Source organism: Mesoplodon mirus (assembly GCF_964341445.2).
Source record: "Mesoplodon mirus genome assembly, chromosome: 19".
NCBI lineage: Eukaryota > Metazoa > Chordata > Mammalia > Artiodactyla > Ziphiidae > Mesoplodon > Mesoplodon mirus.
This window is the reverse complement of record NC_138995.1, coordinates 62206913-62225736: the sequence shown is the minus strand read 5'-3', so window position 1 is coordinate 62225736 and position 18824 is coordinate 62206913. Positions and strand designations below refer to the sequence as shown.

Below are 18824 nucleotides of genomic sequence, written 5' to 3'. Positions count from 1 at the left end.
TGTGGGCTCCAGTATAATCATATGTCCCACTATAGCTCATCCATAGACCTGTGCACAGCTAGATTTCCACGTGATCCAGGATTCCCTTGTATCAGACACCCAAAGGTGTTAGGCACCCATTTAATTTCCAAATCACCTATAGAGTGTACCCATGAACCTTAAGTCTCCTAGTCAACCACTTTCATTCCGTGAATCTATACTCAGTGCCAAATCTAAGCCAGATACAGTTCCCAGTTTGAGGGTACAGCAGAGAACCAAATCAACAAAGATCCCTGTCCTGTGGAGCCCTCACTGCAGTGGATGAGGCCAGAGATAAACAAGATAAACAATCAAAATATATGGTATGTTGGGAAGTCCCTGGTGGTCCAGTGGTTAGGACTCCGTGCTTCCACTGCAGGGGGCACGGGTTCGATCCCTGTTAGGGGAACTAGGATCCCACAAGCCTCGCAGCCAAAAAACAAAACAAAGAAAACAAAACCAAAAAGAGCACAAAATATATGGTATGTTACAGAGTCATGATCAGTGATAAAGAGGAAACTAAAGGAGGGAATGGGGACAGGAAATGTTTGTTGAGTAATTTTCTATATGATTTTTTAAAAAATATTTATTTATTTATTTATTTAGGCTGTGCTGGGTCTTAGTTGCGGCATGCAGGATCTTTGTTGCAGCATGCGGACTCTTAGTTGTGGCGTGCATGCAGACTCAGTTGCAGCATGCATGCAGAATCTTGTTTCCCGACCAGGGATTGAACCTGGGCCCCCTGCATTGGGAGCATGGAGTCTTACCCACCAGACCACCAGGGAAGTCCCTTTATATGATCTTCACTACCGTGCCAAGAAAGGCCTCCTCAGTGAAGGCACACTGTAGAAAAATGAGGGTCAGAGCCATGTAGATAAAGTGCCAGGAGCCTTCCAGGCAGAGGAAACAGCAGTGCAAAGGCCCTGTGGCAGGAGTGTGCCCAGTGTGTTATGGGAAGATTGAAGGAGCCAGTGTAGCTGGAGGGGACCAGTGAGAGGAAATGAGGTGAGGAAGCAGATCAAATAGGGCCTTAGATGCAGGGTGACCAGGGAACTCCCTGGTGGTCCAGTGGTTAGAACTCGGCACTTTCACTGCTGGGGCCTGGGTTCGATCCCTGGTCAGGGAACTAAGATCCTGTAAGTCATGTGGCCACAAAAAAAAAAAAAAAGCAGGGTGACCACATGTCCTGGTTTATGTCTGTGATTCTGTAATTATTAATAGGGTCTGTTTTCACTCTCAAGTGTCTTGCTGTGGATGGAAAATTATATGATCATCCTTCTTACAGGTCATTGTAAAAGCTACGTCTTTTAGAGGGTACCTGGGGAATTTTCATCTAGGCTACCATTATATTAAACATATGTTCATATGTGTAATGTTATATACAATTACATGTTATATGTACATATATATTATATGGCATTATGTATAATAATATATGTAAATAGTATTATAGATAGATGGACTTGTACATACGTGTACATAGATATATTAGGCTGAACAACGGGCCCCCAAAGATGTCCACATCCTAATTCTCAGAACCTGTGAATATGTCACTTACATGGCAAAATGGACTTTGCAGATGTGATTGAACTGAAAATCTTAGGTGGGGAGGTTGTCCTGGTCATTTGGGTGGGCCCTAAATGTAATCACAAGAGTTCTTATGAGGGAGAGGCATGAGGATCAGAGTCAGAGGAGGAGATGGGATAAGGAAAGAAACAGTAGCCAAAAAGATGCAGCCACAATCCAAAGAAATTGGGCAGCCTCTAGACGCTGGAAAAGGCCAGGAAACAGATTCTCCCTGGAGCCTCCAGAAGAAACACAACCGTGCTGACACCTTGAGTTTAACTATTTTAACTCAGTGAGACCGATTCCGGGCTTCTGAACTGTAAGGTTATAAATCTGTGTTGTTTTAAGTTTTTGGTAATTTGTTAACAGCAGAGACAGGAAATGGATACAATAGGGTACCCAGGGGCCCAGACGCCTGTCTGATAGCTATCCTCCTCAGTGCCACACACACACACACACACACACACACACACACACACACACACACACACACACACACACACACACGGCTTATATGTTTGGTCTTCCCATCTCTGTCCAAAAGATCACCGGGCACAGCCCAGACCGAGCAGTGTGCTCAATATATCTGCGACTTGTGGGCTCCACCAAAGTTGAGTACAACCTTTTCCTGGAGTGGGAGGGCCTCTTATGGAAGACTAGAACTAGGATTTCTCTAAGCCCAGCCCAAAGCAAACACCTCCAAAGACCAGGCACATTCCCAGACCTGAGCCCCAAATCTGGTGCAGGGAGGCCTCGAGCCGCCTAAACCACCTTGCCCGGGCCTTTTATTTCCAGGCTTCAAGAATCACCTCCTTTGCACCTGGCAGGACTCAGGGACGATTCCACGAGGGAGACGCTGGAGGATAAGAGAGGTCCGCACAGGTGCTGCAGGTGGGGGTAACGGGCAGCCTCCTATGACGAAAGGGGAAATTGAGGCCAAGAAGGCGGTGGGACAGGCCAAACTCTGCCTGGGTCAGGTATCAGTGTTGAGAACCCAGGGCTCCAGTAAAAGACGGAATCGGGGCCCAGGTGCAGGGGAAAATGCCCCGAGTGTGCTGGGACCTTCGCTACAGGCAACCACGGGGTGGGGCGGGGCCAGGAAGAGGGCGGGGCTTAACGGGGAGCGGCGGGTGCACGGGCACGGGGGCGGGGTTTAGCTGGGAGAGGGCGAAAGGCCTAGAACAGGGGCGGAGCCTTAAGTGGCGGCGAGGGCCAGAGTTTAGAACTGGGACAGGGTGCGTGGTGTGGACGGGGTCTAGCCAAGGCGGAGCCAGACCGGGGGGCGGGGTCTACACTAGGGCAGGGTGGAGCTTGCAATGAGGAGGAGGGGCTCATTAGGGGCGGGATCCGGGCAGGGGGCGGGGCTTACACAAAGAGCGTGAGCGCGAGGGGCGTGGCCTAGGTGAGGGGCCGGGCCGAGCGAAGTATCCCGCCAGGTGGGAAAGACTTAAGAACCGGGAGAAGTAGCCTCACGCCCAGGTACGGCCCTTAGTTGGGTGGCTGCTAGGGGAACTTCCGGGCGAGACCGTGAGTATTTCCGGTCAATATGGCGGCGCCCAGCCTAGTCAGGTGCGGGCGGGTTTGCCTTTAGTAGCGGCGGCGACACGAGGCCCGGGAAGGTGAGGTCCGCCCCGCTCAGGCTCCCCTCTTCGGAGAGGAGGGAGGAGACTTGTTGCTAAGAAGACCACAGGGAGGGCTTGTTGCTCTGAAGGCTGGGCAGTGGGGTTGCTAAGAGACGGGAAGGACTGCAGTGGAAATGAAAGAGGGGGTTGCTAGGGAGAGTAGGTGGGGCCTGTTGCTAGGGAGGAAGGAGGGACTTGTGACTTTGGGGAAGGGTCCTGTTGGTATGAGGGAAGAAAAGAGGGCTGTGGTTAAAGGGGGTGTGGGCAGAGTGGTTTGGGGTCATGGGGGGCGGCGGAGCTCCCCTAAAACGCCACTTTATCAGCAGACCCCCAGGAATCGACCCGCCAGGACGCCAGAGCTACCTCACCGGGGACCATCCCCTACCCCAACACATTCTTCCCTTCTTTGCAAACAGCCCATGGCGAACCAAGGCTCCGGGAGCAGTCGCCTTCCCCTGGCGCTGCCCCCAGCCTCCCAGGGTTGCTCGTCAGGGGGCAGCGGCTCCTCCGCGGGCGGCTCCGGCAATCCCCCGCCACCGCGAAACCTCCAAGGCCTGCTGCAGATGGCCATCACGGCGGGCTCTGAAGAGCCAGACTCCCCTCCAGAACCCATGAGTGAGGAGGTAAAGGGTGGGGACCCAAGAAGCTGGGGTGAGGGACGTGGGGACATATCTGGGGAGGGGCGGGAGTCCCGCTGTGAAGGCATAGTAGACTGTACTTGTGCTCGATAGGGTTATTGTAGACTGAAGGTCAGATCCCTGGATCCCTGCACTGTGCTGGGAGGCAGAGAGTCTTATGCTTAAAAGAAAAAGCAAGGGCTCTTCAGAGCCAGACAGTCGTGGATTCAGCATCACACAGCTGTGTGACCTTGGGTATATCACTTCATGTTTCTGAGCATCGGGTTCTTTAGTTGAAAGTTGATGTTGATGCTAAGAATAACGGTGGTACTTCACAGGGTAGTTCTGAGGTTCCAGTTGAAGTAGGGCTCAACACAGCACCTGGCACATAGGTCGTGCTCCTGAAAGCAGCAGGATATTCTCATTAAGAACACAGGCTCTGTGGACAGACCTCTTAGGTTTGACTTAAGGCTTTGTGGATGGCTGACTATGTAACCCTGGGCAAGTCGCACTTTTCCGTGCCTCCATTTTCTCATCTGTGAAGTGGGAATAACAGTAATCCTTAACCATGGAAGGTTATTTCGGAGAGTAATAGCAATATTTGTTATACATGATGTTTAGTTAGCGATGACAATTACAGTATACAAAATATGGTGCTAATTCAGTTACACCCATGATGCCATTGAACCTCTGGGACCACGAGGTAGGCAACAGGCATAGAAAGATTAACATCTTGCCCAAATTTATCCAGGACAGTGACCACAGAGCCTGGCCAAAACACAAAACTCCAGCGGCCAGTTCTCAGTGCTTATCTTCTTTGCCCTACTAGCGGCATTTGATTACTACACCCTCCCCTTGCGTTCTTTCTTCATTTGGCATCTGGAACAACATGCTTTTCTGCTTTTCATCCCACTCACTGGCTCTTCTTCCCTGTCTCCTCTGTTGGTTCGTCCTCATTCCCCAGCCTCTTTTTTTTTTATATATGTAAATTTATTCTTAGTTATTGTGATTACTGATATTTGAATGTGTTTTCTTTTTTCTTTTTTTTTTTTTTTTTGTGGTACGCGGGCCTCTCACTGTTGTGGCCTCTCCCGTTGCGGAGCACAGGCTCCAGACGTGCAGGCTCAGCGGCCATGACTCGGGCCCAGCCGCTCCGCGGCGTGTGGGATCCTCCCGGACCGGGGTACAAACCCGTGTCCCCTGCATCGGCAGGTGGACTCTCAACCACTGCGCCACCAGGGAAGCCCTCCCCAGCCTCTTAACCATGGAGCACACCAGGACTCTCTCTTCTACCCTTACTTCCTGTGTGATCTCATGTTGACGTTTTCCTCTGATGATTCTCAAATTTATATCTCTAGGCCAGTGGTGCTCTCCTGGGGGGGTCAGTTTTAACCACGTTTGGCAATGGGTGGAAACATTTCTTGTTGTTGCAAATTGGTGGGGTTGGGGGGGATGGGAGGTGGGGGCAGTGCTACTGGCATCTGGTGGGTGGAGGCCAGGGATGCTGCTCAACATCCTACAGTGCACAGGACGACCCCCACCGCAGAACAATCCAGCTCAAAGTGTCAGCAGAGTCGAGGTTGAGAAATCCTCGAGGTTGAGATCAAGGCTGGACCTCCTCCCTGAACTTCAGGCAGCATACTCAGTATTTGGCCTTGGGTGTGTCATGGATCCCTCAAACTTAACAAGTTCAAAAATGAGCTCTAATCTCTACTCCTCTCACTCCACAGCTGCTTCTCTTGCAGTCTTCCCCATCTCCTTCTAGTTGTTCAGGACAAAGACCTAGGTGTCCCTGACCCCTCTTTTTCTCTCACGCCCCACAGCCAGTCTCTCCGTAGATCTAGCGTCTAGAAGCGAGTCTGTCAGTAGAGAAGGTGCCCAGTAGGTATGTGTTGAGTGAAGGACACTCAGCTCTCAGATGTTGGCTGTTGTTATTAATGACCGTTATTCCTGAGTTGATTATTGATGAGTTTGCTTCTTTCCCCCACCCTCCCGCTCCGCCTCACCCGCCAGAGGCGCCAGTGGCTGCAGGAGGCCATGTCGGCTGCCTTCCGGGGCCAGCGGGAAGAGGTGGAGCAGATGAAGAACTGCCTCCGAGTGCTGTCCCAGCCCACGCCCCCCTCAGCGGGTGAGGCTGAACTGGCCGCTGACCAGCAAGAGCGCGAGGGGGCCCTGGAGCTGCTGGCCGACCTGTGTGAGAACATGGACAACGCTGCAGGTACAGCCAGGCCCACTCCCACCTGCCCCCAGCCTCCAGGGTCCTGTCCCTTCTGCCTTCTGGTCTCCCTTCTGTCTCTTGCCTCCTCCTCCTAAGCCCTGGGTCCTGCTGCAGCCCAGCCCTTGTCCTTTGTCTCAGGGACCACACAACCAGCCTCCTCCCAGCCTCCCAGCCTCACCCCTCCAGTCTGGCTCCGACTCAGGCCCCAGGTGAGACTGCCCTGTCCCTCCCTGCTTGGTCCGCTTGCCATCAGGAGCAGTGATGGCGCCAGGTTCAGTCCACCACCTCCCTGATGCTCTCTGGGACTGACCATTTCACCCTAGTCTGCTGGGAGTCCATTGCTACTCCCTAGAGTAAGAGACAGGAGGTGGTCCTGGATGGGGTAGTCAGAGAAGGCCTTCCCGAGGAGTGACATTTTTTTTTTTTTTTTTTTAAAGAAGATGTTGGGGGTAGGAGTTTTTATTAATTAATTAATTTATTTTTGCTGTGTTGCGTCTTCGTTTCTGTGCGAGGGCTTTCTCTAGTTGTGGCAAGCGGGGGCCACTCTTCATCGCGGTGCGTGGGCCTCTCAGTATCGCGGCCTCTTGTTGCGGAGCACAGGCTCCAGACGCGCAGGCTCAGTAGTCGTGGCTTACGGGCCTAGTTGCTCCGCGGCATGTGGGATCCTCCCAGACCAGGGCTCGAACCCGTGTCCCCTGCATTAGCAGGCAGATTCTCAACCACTGCGCCACCAGGGAAGCCCCCCGAGAAGTGACATTTGATCAGAGACCTGAAGTGAGGGCGTGAGTCATGGGATTAGCACTGGAGGAAGCATTCCAGGTAGAGGGAATGACCAGTGCAAAGGCCCTGAGGTGGGAACCTGCCTGGCCTGTGTGGGAACAACAGTGAAGCCAGCAGAGCAGAGTGAGTGAGGGGTGAGGGCTAGGAAGTGAGGCTGGGCATACAGGGGCTCACGGGCCAAAGTTGGTGCTGTGGGTTTTATTCTAAATGCCGAGAAGCCAATAGAAGGATGAGTGGTCACTTCCACTTGGAGGGGTGTGGTGTGGTCATTGATGGTGTGGATTTGTCTGTTCTGGACATTTTAGGTACATGGAATAGTAGAATATGTCACCTTTTGTGACTGGCCTCCTTCACTGAAGGTGATGTTTTCAAGGTTCTTCCATGTCGTAGCTGTATCAGAACTTTATTACTTTTTGTGGCTGACTGAGACGCCAGTGTATGGATGGGCTACATGTTGTTTATTCGTTCATCAGTTGACGGGCATTTGGGTCACTTCCCCCTTTGGTTATAGTAAATAATGCTGCTGTGAACACTGGTGTACAAGCATGTGTTCAAGTTTCTGCTTTCGATGCTTTTAGATATATATGTAAGAGTTGTCACAGGGTAACTCTGTATTTAACTTTTTGAAGAACCGCCAAGCCCACCAATACAGAAAACAGGTGGTAGGCTATAGTTTGTGGACGTCTGGTGTGGTGTGTTCTTCTCCCACAGGGGATGTTCTGATTGTCACAAAGACTGGGGGTCAGAACTGGCATTTAGTGGGCTGGAGCCTGGGACCCTGACCCTCCAAATGCTGACATTGTTGAGACACACTGGCCTTGGACAGACCCCCAGTTGGGTGCTTGGGGAGAGCCAGCCCTTGGAGGCAGGCTCCCCTCAGCCTCACCTGGTGTATTTGTCCAGTTGGGCTGCCGTAACAAAGCACCACAGACTGGGGACTTAAACAACAGAAAGCTCTTCTCTCGCAGTCCTGGAGGCTCGAAGTCCGAGGGTTGATTTCTTCTGAGGCCCCTCTCCTTGGCTTGTATATGGGGGCCTTCTTGCTCCGTCCTCATGTGGTCATCCCTCTGTGCATGTCTGTGTCCTAATCTCCTCTTTTTTATAAGGGCCCAAGTCATCTTGGACTAGGGCCCCATCCCATGACACCGTTTCACTTACATCACCTCTTTAAAGCCCTGTCTCCAGATAGAGACATATTTTGAGGCCCCGGGGGTTAGGGCTTCAATGTAAGTCTGGGGGGACACAGCTCAGCCCATCACACCTGGCCTGTCTGCTCCCCTCTATCCACACAGACTTCTGCCAGCTGTCCGGCATGCACCTGCTGGTGGGCCGCTACCTGGAGGCGGGGCCTGCGGGGCTGCGGTGGCGGGCGGCGCAGCTCATCGGCACGTGCAGCCAGAACGTGGCAGCCATCCAGGAGCAGGTGCTGGGCCTCGGCGCACTGCGCAAGCTGCTGCGCCTGCTGGATCGGGACCCCTGCGATGCTGTGCGTGTCAAGGCCCTCTTCGCCATCTCCTGTGAGTGTCCCGGGGGCTGCCGGGGAGGGGCTCGGGACCCTAGGGCCGGTGCCAGCTTCCGGATCTGCTTTGGGGCAGAGGGAGAGGGGCCTTGTGTGTTCGTTTATCCCCAGTACCTGCCGGGGCTGTGCTGGGTGCTGGGAACAGAGCGGTGAGCTTGCCACACCTGCCGCTGGTCAGAGAGCCAGAGCCTCACAACACGGGACGAGGCCCAGCTTGAGTGCTTTTAGGCCCCTCAGGGCTCTCAGTCTTGGCACTGTTGACATTTGGGGCCCCGATCACTCCTCGTCATGGGGGGGGGTCCTCTCGGGGGCTGCTTGAGTGTCATCACAACTCAAGCTGGGCAGTCAGCTTCTCCCAGAGAATGCAATCCAGGATGCTAGGCAGGAGCTACAGGAACTATCAATTCAATGCCCTTAATCTTTTTTTTTTTCCTCTTTTTTGGTACCTCTTAAAACCCACCCCTGTCTTGTCCCTCCCCGCTTCCCTCTCCACACTGGTAACCACTAGTTTGTTCTCTACATCTGTGAGTCTGCTTCTTTTTTGTTATATTCAATAGTTTGTTTTATTTTATTTTTTTAAAAATATTTAATTAATTAATTTATTTATTTGGTTGGTTGTGCTGGGTCTTAGTTGTGGCAGGCAGCCTTCTTAGTTGTGGCATGCGAACTCTTAGTTGCAGCATGCGTGTGGGATCTAGTTCCCTGACAAGGGATCGAACCCGGGCCCCCTACATGGGGAGCGTGGAGTCTTAACCACTGCGCCACCAGGGAAGTCCCTCAGTAGTTTGTTTTATTTTTTAGATTCCACATATAAGTGATAACATACCATATTTGTCTTTCTCTCTCTGACTTATTTCACTGAGCATAATACCTCCAAGTCCATCCATGTTGTTGCAAATGACAAAATTTCATTTTTTCTTATGGCTGAGGCCTTTTATTTTTATTTATTTATTTTAAAATTTTATTTATTTTATTTATTTTTATTTTTGGCTGCGTTGGGTCTTTGTTGCTGCGCACGGGCTTTCTCTAGTTGCAGCGAGCAGGGGCTACTCTTCCTTGCGGTGCACAGACTTCTCATTGCGGTGGCCTCTCGTTGCAGAGCATGGGCTCTAGGCGCTCAGGCTTCAGTAGCTGTGTCTCGCGGGCTCTAGAGCGCAGGCTCAGTAGTTGTGTCACAGGAACTTAGTTGCTCCGCAGCATGTGGGATCTTCCCGGACCAGGGCTCAAACCCACGTCCCCTGCATTGGCAGGCGGATTCTTAACCACTGCACCACCAGGGAAGCCCAAGGCCTTTTATATTTTTAAAAATTGATGTAAAATTCACATAACTATTTTAAAGTGTACAATTCAGTGGCATCTGTCTTCCTTTTTTGGGGAGTGGGCATGGCTGCAGGGTATGCCATCATGTAGCAGCTACCACTTGGAAAGTGCTTAGGACAGGCCAGCCCTGGTGCTACGAGCCCTTTGCTTGCTCGGTCTCCTGACTGCTCCTGCCGCCCGGTGCATGGAGGCTCACAGAGGTTCACCCTCCGGCCCCAGACCAAGAGAAGGTCAGGTTGAGGAGTGTGTGAGAGCTGCGGAGGAGGTGGGTGGGGGAGCCCCCAGGGAGATGCATCTCCAGGCCACTGGCACCTAGTGGGCTCAGGCCAGGGATGCTGCTCAACATCCTCCAGTGCACAGGGCGGCCCCCATGACACAGAATGACCTGTACCCACATGTCAGCTGTGCTCAGTGGAGAGGCCCCGGAGTGAAGGGAAGTGGTGGCTCCTGGATCCGCCGTGAAGGCAGAGCCAGTGGGCTGTGCCTGCCGAGTGGACGTGGAGGGTCGTCATGTCTTCCCCTCACCATCTGCCTGTCCTTTTTAAAATTTTTTAAATTGAGTAATGTTTTATTTAACCCCATATATCCACATTATTATCATTTCAGCCCATCGTTATGTGGCGTATTCATGAGACACTTTACATCTTTTGTTTTCCACTCTACGCCTTTGAAACCCAGCGTACATCCTACATGTAAAGCACATCTCACCTCAGGCTGTATTTTTAGCGGTCAGTGTGGAGTGTAGTTCTAGTGAGGGGACGAAGTTGTGCTTAATGGGAACATGCTGTACCACTGCTTCACTTTTTTACCCTAAACTGAAATAAATTAAACTCAAAGGAGATTAACAACTCAGGTCCTCAGTGGCACTTGCCACATGTCAGGGATTTACTGGCCACGGATTTCTGGGGGCTCCCATCTATCCTGGCCTAGACCCTGCCCAAGGCGGCGCCTCCTTGGAGGTGCACCCCTCAGTCTGGTTCTGTCATACTCGGAGGCCTTCCAGGGTGCCTGTCACCCTCACAAAGTAGTCTGGCTCTCTGGGTCTTAGTTTCCTCACCTCCTAGGGTGGTTTTGAGGACTAAAAAGAGATAATGTTCCCATCAATGGATGGATGGATTAAAAACACGTGGCTTATTCATACAATGGGATACTGTTCAACCATTAAAAGGAATGAAATATTGATTCATGCTGTAACCTGGACGAGCCTAGAAAACATGCTGAGTGAAAGAAGCCAACCACAGAAGACCACATAGTGTTGGATTCCATTTATATGAAATGTCCGGAATAGGCAAATTCATAGATATGGAAAGTGGATTAGTGGTTGCCAGTTGGGGGAGGGACTGCTAACAGGTATGGGGCTTCTTTTGGGAGTGATGAAAATATTCTGGAGTTAGATAGTTATGGTAAGCCAACCTTGTGAATATACTAAAAACCACTGAATTGTATACTTTAAAAAGGTAAATTGTACAGACTGTGGAATTATATCTCAATTAAAAATAATTTTTTTTAAAAAATAATTTATTTATTTATTTATTTATTTTTGGCTGCCTTGGGTCTTTGTTGCTGTGCGTGGGCTTTCTCTAGTTGCGGCGAGCGGGGGCTACTCTTCGTTGCAGTGTGCGGGCTTCTCTTGTTGTGGAGCACGGGTTCTAGGCGCGTGGGCTTCAGTAGTTGTGGCACACCGGCTCAGTAGTTGTGTTGGGGGCTCTAGAGCACAGGCTCAGTAGTTGTGGCGCATGGGCTTAGTTGCTTCGCGGCATGTGGGATCTTCCTGGACCAGGGCTCGAACCCATGTCCCCTGCGTTGGCAGGCGGATTCTTAACCACTGCACCACCAGGAAAGTCCCTAAATTAAAAATACTTAAAGGTAATGCTTGCGAAGCACGAACCCATAGAAATCGATGATGATGAGGATGGTGATGATAAGGTTGGTGATGATACTGATGACGATATTGGTGATGATGATGGTGATGAAGGTGATGGTCTTGATGGTGATGATTGTGGTGTTTATGGTGGTGATGGTAGTGGTGATGATGGTGGGTGATGACAGTAATGATGGTGGTGATGATGGTGATGGTGAGATAATGGTGATGATAATGGTGGCAGTGGTGACTGTCACCTCAAGGCCCTGCCTTCCCCCCTCCCCAGGCCTGGTCCGGGAGCAGGAGGCTGGGCTGCTGCAGTTCCTCCGCCTGGACGGCTTCTCTGTGTTGATGCGGGCCATGCAGCAGCAGGTGCAAAAGCTCAAGGTCAAGTCCGCGTTCCTGCTGCAGAACCTGCTGGTGGGCCACCCTGAACACAAAGGTAGGGTGGCCAGGGCAGGGAGCTGGGATGGTTCCTGGCGGGGAGTGCACAGGGGAAGGGACTGCCCCTCTGACCCCGTGGCCCTTCCGCAGGGACCCTGTGCTCCATGGGCATGGTCCAGCAACTGGTGGCCCTCGTCCGGACAGAACACAGCCCCTTCCATGAGCACGTGCTTGGAGCCCTGTGCAGGTGCGCTGGGGCCCAAAAGGACCGGCCCCACCGTGAGGGCTAAAGAGTTTAGGGTCAGAGAGGAGCAGGAACCACAGTGCTGGCCCTCCCTGAGCCTCAGTTTCCTCACCTTTGAGGGCTGCCGCAGCAGCCTGGGGAGGAGGGGGAGAGTCTTTCTTACACTCATACTCCCCCATCCCCCACACAAAGTACAAGCAGATTAGACTCTTAAAACACGACGGAATGGAGCAGCTGGACAAGCAGGCAGCAGCCCTCACGTGTGGAGTCGGCTCCAGGCCAGGCACTGTGCGGAGTGCCCTGTTTTGTACAAGTCTCATCAAAGTCCCTGGGCTGGGGCGGGGACAGGAGTGAAGTCCACGTTGCAGGTGGGGAAACTGAGGCCCAGTGTGGGGGAGCGGCTTGCCCAGGCTCCCGTGGTTCGGGGTGCTGTGCAGAGCGAGGTCCCAAGGACTTTTCTCCTGTCCCCGCAGCTTGGTGACGGACTTCCCCCAGGGTGTGCGCGAGTGCCGGGAGCCCGAGCTGGGCCTGGAGGAGCTTCTGCGGCACCGGTGCCAGCTGCTGCAGCAGCACGAGGAGTACCGGGTACTGCTGATGGGGGTGGGGCGGGGGCGCTGGCCAGGGGACCTGGCGCTGTTTTGTGGGCGGGGCCAGCCTGGTGCCTGCCTTCTGGGTCTCTGTGGTCTTCGCCCACGCTTTTGTTTACATCCGCTTTGCGATTCATGTGTTTCTCTAGTCGTCATTCAGCAAACATTTATTGCCCCCCCATGTGACTCGTGCTGTGTTAACACCAGGGGGATTGCAAGGAGAACCAGAAGCTCGGGGTTTTGAGAGTTAAAGAGTTAACGAATTCATTTAATTTTTTTTTTTTTTTTGGCCATGACTCACAGCTTGCGGGATCTTAGTTCCCCAAGCGGGGATGGAACCTGTAACCCCTGCAGTGGAAGCATGGAGTCCTAACCACTGGACCGCCAGGGAATTCCCCCAAACTCATCTAATTATTATCCAAATTATTTAATATTATTGTTTACATCATATCATTCAAATATTTAAGTATTTATTAGATTGATAAGTAAATGATAAATAGCAACAAATTAAATATTTGATTAAATAGGTAAGTAATATGTGATAAATAACAACTCATTAGCTATTTAATTAGATAAAGGGTAACAAGTGATAACAAGCAATAAATAACTCACTAAATAGTTAAATAGATAAGTAACAACTGATAACAACTCATTAGATAATAATTATATAGATATTGAGTAACAAGTGATAAGTAACAACTCAGATATTTAAATAGATAAGTAACAAATAAGTGATAAAGAACAACTAATTACATATTCAGTAGTTATTTAATTAAAGGATTAAGTGATTTAGTTAACTTTATTTAAGTAATTTATCCAGCCGTTATAGTACTGCCCAGACGCTGGTGCTTCAGCAAAGCTGGACACAGCAAACGTGCCAGCTTCTTGGGACTTCGATTCTGCTGAGATCATTCCTCTGTGGACACCATCAGGTGTTTACAGAAGGGTGCTGGGCACTGGGTGTGAGGAGCGGGGGTGACTGGGAGAGGCACAGTGCCTGCCCCCAGGTGCTCACCCCCTGACCTTGTCACAGGAACCCATGGAGACTTGTGCCCGTGGGGGGCAGGGGAAGCCCTGGCCCTCGTCCGGCCTGTGGTTTTAGCCATCCTTGCTTGATGCATCCATGTGTTTGTTCCCTGAGCCTGTGGTGTGCCAGATCCTGGTACCAGACCATGAGACCAACCTGGTGAGGGAAGCCTCGTGTGAACCGGCCAACGTGCCTTTTTTTTGTTTTCAAAACAAATTTTAACAGCTTTATTGAGGTATAATTTACCTATATTGAAAGTGTGCCATGTGAGAAGTTTTACATATGTATACAACTGTGGAAACCTTCATTTTTCCATCAGGGGCAGGTCACCCATGTGCCAGGTCCCAACCTGAGCACTGGAGATTTGGTGGGGAGCAAAGGGATACAGCCTTGTTTCTCACGGGGCTCATGGGGTAACAGATAAAAATGTAGACAAACATATACACAAATACATATTTACAGATACATATCTATACACACATGTGTAATATGTATCTATATAATTTAACATATACTGTTGTGTATAATATGACATGAGGAAGTTAGAACTACAGTGAGGAAAAATTAAACCAGTGAGGGGTTAGAGAATGGTGGGCTGTGATGTTTTCGGTGAGGTGGTGCAGTTGTTTCCTAGAGCTGCTGTAACAGAGTACCACACACTGGGTGGCTTAACACAGAAATGTATTCTCTCACAGTTCTGGGGGACAGAAGTCTGAAGTCAAGGTGTCAGCAAGACTGGGCTCCCTCTGAAGGTTCTAGGGAGGAATCTTTCCTTGCCTCTTCCAGCTTCTAGTAGTTGCTGGCAGTCCTTGACGTTCCTTGGCTTATGGATACATCCGTCACTCCGATTTCTGCCTCTGTTTTCACACGGCCTTCTTTCTCCCCATGTGTCTTAGAACTCTTTCCAGATATGTAAATAGAGGTGTGCTTTAATTTCAGTGTAATTCAATATTATAATTGCATAGTATTCTCTAAAGTGACTACATCATGATTTAGCCAGTCCTCTTTTGTAGGTATTTTTGTGGGCCCTTTGCAGAGTTAAATTAAATTACATTGGTGCTTTAGGCCCCATAGTCATGTGGTTCAAAATTCAAGATGCACGAGAGGATAAACAGTGAAAAGTCTCCCTCCTACCCCTATTCCTGTCCACCCAGTTCTTCCTGTGGCCTTCCTAAGATAGTCTGTGCACATACAAGGAAGTGTACACATCAGTTCTTTTCCTCTTCCTCTCTTCATTTTGTGTAAATTCAGCCTATTCTGACCACTATTCTGCTCTTGCCGTATTCCCTTTCATAACATACCCACGAGTGTGTTTCCTGTCGTTGCCTATGGCTCTATCCTCTTGGAGTTTGTTTCCACTCTTTCACTACTATCAACTCTGCTAAAAGAATAACCTTTTACACATGTAACTTTAGGAGTATGTCTATAGAACAATTTCTAGAAAGGGAAAGGCTGGGTTAAGATAGGTTAAAGATGAAGTTACAGGGTTTAAGTGCCACGTCCTTAGCTGTTGCCAAGTTGTTCTCCATAGATGTTGAACCAGTCGACACTGCAGCCATGAGGGTGCTCAACTTTCCCACATCCTGGCCAGGATAGGGTGCCTCAAGACATTTGACCTTTCTTCAAGCTTTTTCCTCAAACCATTTGACCTTTCTTCAAGCTTATTGGTGAAAAGCAGTATTCCAGTCCAGTTTATGTTTATGTTTGCATGAGTGAAGTTGGGCATCTTTTTCCTTTTTTTGTGAACTACTCATTCATATCCTTTGCCCATTTATCTAATGGGTGGTGGTTTTGCAACTGATTCATGAAAGCTTTATTTTTTAAAATTATTTATTTATTTTTATTTATTTTTGGCTGCATTGGGTCTTCGTTGCTGCCTGCGGGCTCTCTCTAGTTGTGGCGAGCGGGGGCTACTCTCCGTTGCGGTGCGCGGGCTTCTCATTGCAGTGGCTTCTCTTGTTGCAGAGCACAGGCTCTAGGTGTGCAGGCTTCAGTAGCTGTGGCGCGTGGGCTTCAGTAGTTGTGGCTCACGGGCTCTAGAGCGCAGTCTCAGTAGTTGTGGCGCACGGGCTTAGTTGCTCCGTGGTATGTGGGATCTTCCTGGACCAGGGCTCGAACCCGTGTCCCCTGCATTGGCAGGCGGATTCTTAACCACTGCGTCACCAGGGAAGCCCCCATTAAAGCTCTTGAAGCATTAAGTATGTTAGCCGTTTGTGATGAGTTACAAATATTTTTCACCCCAAATTGTTGTTTTTCTTTCACTTTTGTTTCTGGCATCTTTCTGCTATGCAGATACCTTTTATGTTTATGTGGTCCAATCTATCAGTGCTTCTTTCTTGGTCTCTGGAGTTTGTATCCATGGAAGGGGTTTTAAGTAGGGATTAATCGAGGTTGGTCATTTCTGGGAGTTAGGAAAAGCTGGAGGGGGCTGATGTGAGGACAGACCAGTGGGGTGAGACAGGAAGCTTCTGGGGTGGTGGGTGGGAGGGAAGAGGAGCCGTTTCTGCGGACAAAGCTGGTGAAGGCAGTGGGTGGCCTCTGCACTCAGGGCTCCCAATCTCATACCCCAATCCAGGAGGAGCTGGAGTTCTGCGAAAAGTTGCTGCAGACCTGTTTCTCCACCCCGACGGACGACAGCATGGATCGGTGAAACCCGGTGGCTTCTCCCCCTCTCTTTGTGGGAACCCCAGGCCTCCTGACTCCCCCTCACCCACGAGTCCTTCTCCCAAAGGAGAGCAGGGCCTTGTTGGTGCCGGGGCGTGTCAGCCCATCTCTTCTCAGCCCTCAGGAGGGGCGCTGAAAAAGGCACTGGCTCCTTGGACCCCACCTCTCGCGCACTCTCACTGCATTCCCCCTTCTCGTGTCCACACTGGTCTTCCAGTAAAGGTGTTTCTCCTCCACCACCTCCTTCACTGCCACCTTTGTCACCTCCCCTGGAGAGTGCCTTGGTTGGGGAGGAGGGGCACGATATTAGGGGATGTGGGGAGCCGTGGAGGGAACACCAGCGGACGGAACCTGGGAATAATAAAAGTGTTGCTATCTAAAGTCCAGAGCTACTGTCTTCTTTCATCCTCCTGGCCTCTCTGGAGAAGGAATGTGTGGGATATTCCGCCTCTTTGGCCCCCACCGTCTCTGTAACTACTCCTCTGTTTGAGGACTCTCAATGTTAGACACCCGTGTTGCTGAGCTTAAGGCGGAAGCCAAGTTCTTTCCCGGCAGGACGTGCGGGGGGGGGGTCATCACGTGGCTTCAGCTCCTTCAATCAGAGCTCTCCGTGCGCCCGCTCGCGAGCCGCGGCCAGAGAATGGGGAGCACGTGCTGGAGGTCCCGCTGTACTGCCCGCTCCAGGGCTAGTGGTCAGGCTGTGGTTGGGCGTGGGCTTAACCACTGCACCACCAGGGAAGGCCCCCCCCCCCACCAAACACTTTAAGAAGCTCCTTCCAATTCTAATACAAAGAACAGCATTGTCGAGCTGTGAGTTCTGACAAGGTGGAGACCCAACTTCAGTCCTAAGCCCCTGCAGCTTCCCAGGTTCTTGGAGATGGACTTTGTCAGGTTCCATTTGGTGATTGAATATGGCCAACCCCCTGCCCCTCAGTTCCTGAGCTTATGCGTTAAAACAGTGTGGCAACTATGCAATCGTATTGGGGAAAAAGCAAGCAAAATGCTGTGCAAACGACAAAAGAAGCTGATGTAGAAGATGATGCAAGGAACAGAAGGAAATGCCTCACAAATGCTTCAAGCTGTATAGCAATAGTAACCTGTGTCCATTTTTAAACAAGACCTCAAAGATGAGAAGGTAAGCTTGGCAAACCTAAGGAAACAAACTGAGGACTGTGGTAATTAATAAATTAGATGGCTCAACAAATATCTGCTCCCTCTCTGCACCTCCATGAGAGAAGTACATTTCCTCACCCATGATGGGTGGGGCGTAGGTGCCTGCCCCATGACTTTGGGCTTGACCATGTGACTTGCTTTGACCAATGAATGGATGGTGGCACATGTGAGGCAACCTGAGACTTGAAATGTGCTAACACAGTTTGGCTTGATCTGAGGCGCCTCTGTCTTTTTTTTATGAGATGGTGCCCTGGGATGTCCATTGGTGCCCAGAGTATGAGAGACATAAGGAACAGAACCAGCCTCACCAACCTTCACACCTGCAGCTCTAAGCTGTGAGCATGATAGGTTGTGGTTGCCTGTCACTCAGCAGTAGCTAAGAACATCACATGCAACAAATACACTGGAAATAGCAAGGAGAAGAGACACGGCTGTAAAATGAAGTTACTGACATGTGGTAATCAGCAGATGCAGGTAGAAATGACAAAGATTAAAGCAATTACAGAGAAGCTAACAGATGTTACGCACAAATGCATAACTGACATCCTTGAAATAGAGAACAAACAACTAGAATAGGATTCAGTAAAAATGTCCCTGAAATGGAAAAGGTAAATCTGCGAGTTAAAAAAATTAAAAAATGCCGAGTCCTTACACGCACTTACAACGCTGATTCTTACAGAAGGCCTGTAACATGGCAAGAGAGGGGTATGAAAATTGAGGAAACTGAGGCTCAGAGCAAGATAGGACCTTAAAGAACATGGACACAAAGTCTAGGAGAACCCTTCCAGTCGATGTTGTTAGAGGACACTTTGTGCAACGGCTGGCAACAGTAAAGACACGGCCTGGGCAAAGGCCTAGAAGTGGGGCTGAAGTCAGCCCAAGGCACAGAGGAGGAAGGCGTCGAGAAAGATCGCGGCGGGACAAAAAGCTCCTGGCCGGGGTTGGAGAGAAAACCCGAGATGGATTGCTCAGGAGCCGACCCTGGAGCCGAAGCAGGAATGTGACTGGAGGAGACAGAAGAGCAAGTGGATACCCAAAGGGAGCGAGAGGATAGAGAAATTCAGGAGCAGGATTTCCTGTGGACTTTGGAATGGAGTCGCAGAGAAACGATGCCGTAGTGTGCAGTGGGGCCTGCGCACTGGGTTGCCTGGGTTTACTCAGGGAGAGACCGTTGGCACATACCGGCGCAAGCACTTCTGCGGCGGAGTTATTCTAGCTGGGCGT

The 18824-nt window shown here is 50.6% G+C and overlaps 1 protein-coding gene across 9 annotated transcripts; it reads left to right on the top strand.

The window, feature by feature from the left end:
• The first annotated feature begins 2786 nt into the window (after nucleotides 1-2786).
• Nucleotides 2787-16570, top strand: HSPBP1 (HSPA (Hsp70) binding protein 1). 9 transcript variants are annotated; one of them, XM_082606554.1, is made up of 8 exons: nucleotides 2787-2819; nucleotides 3623-3829; nucleotides 5837-6041; nucleotides 8114-8338; nucleotides 11808-11963; nucleotides 12056-12152; nucleotides 12623-12734; nucleotides 16339-16570. In XM_082606554.1, exons 2-8 carry the CDS (start codon nucleotides 3626-3628, stop codon nucleotides 16411-16413), a joined length of 1074 nt encoding a protein of 357 aa, XP_082462680.1. In that variant the 5' UTR covers nucleotides 2787-2819; nucleotides 3623-3625; the 3' UTR covers nucleotides 16414-16570. The 9 variants fall into 9 exon arrangements, with proteins under 9 accessions (XP_082462680.1, XP_082462677.1, XP_082462679.1 ...); XM_082606551.1 differs by having other exon boundaries at nucleotides 2801-2819; nucleotides 3533-3829; XM_082606553.1 differs by lacking the exon at nucleotides 2787-2819 and adding an exon at nucleotides 2960-3063.
• The last annotated feature ends 2254 nt before the right edge of the window (nucleotides 16571-18824 follow it).

Excerpts from the sequence above, each read along its gene's own strand:
- HSPBP1 (XM_082606554.1), top strand. The coding sequence starts at position 3,626 with ATGGCGAACCAAGGCTCCGGGAGCAGTCGCCTTCCCCTGGCGCTGCCC. Across the intron at positions 6,042-8,113 it reads GAACATGGACAACGCTGCAG|ACTTCTGCCAGCTGTCCGGC; the intron begins GTACAGCCAGGC and ends CTATCCACACAG. Across the intron at positions 12,153-12,622 it reads GTGCTTGGAGCCCTGTGCAG|CTTGGTGACGGACTTCCCCC; the intron begins GTGCGCTGGGGC and ends CTGTCCCCGCAG.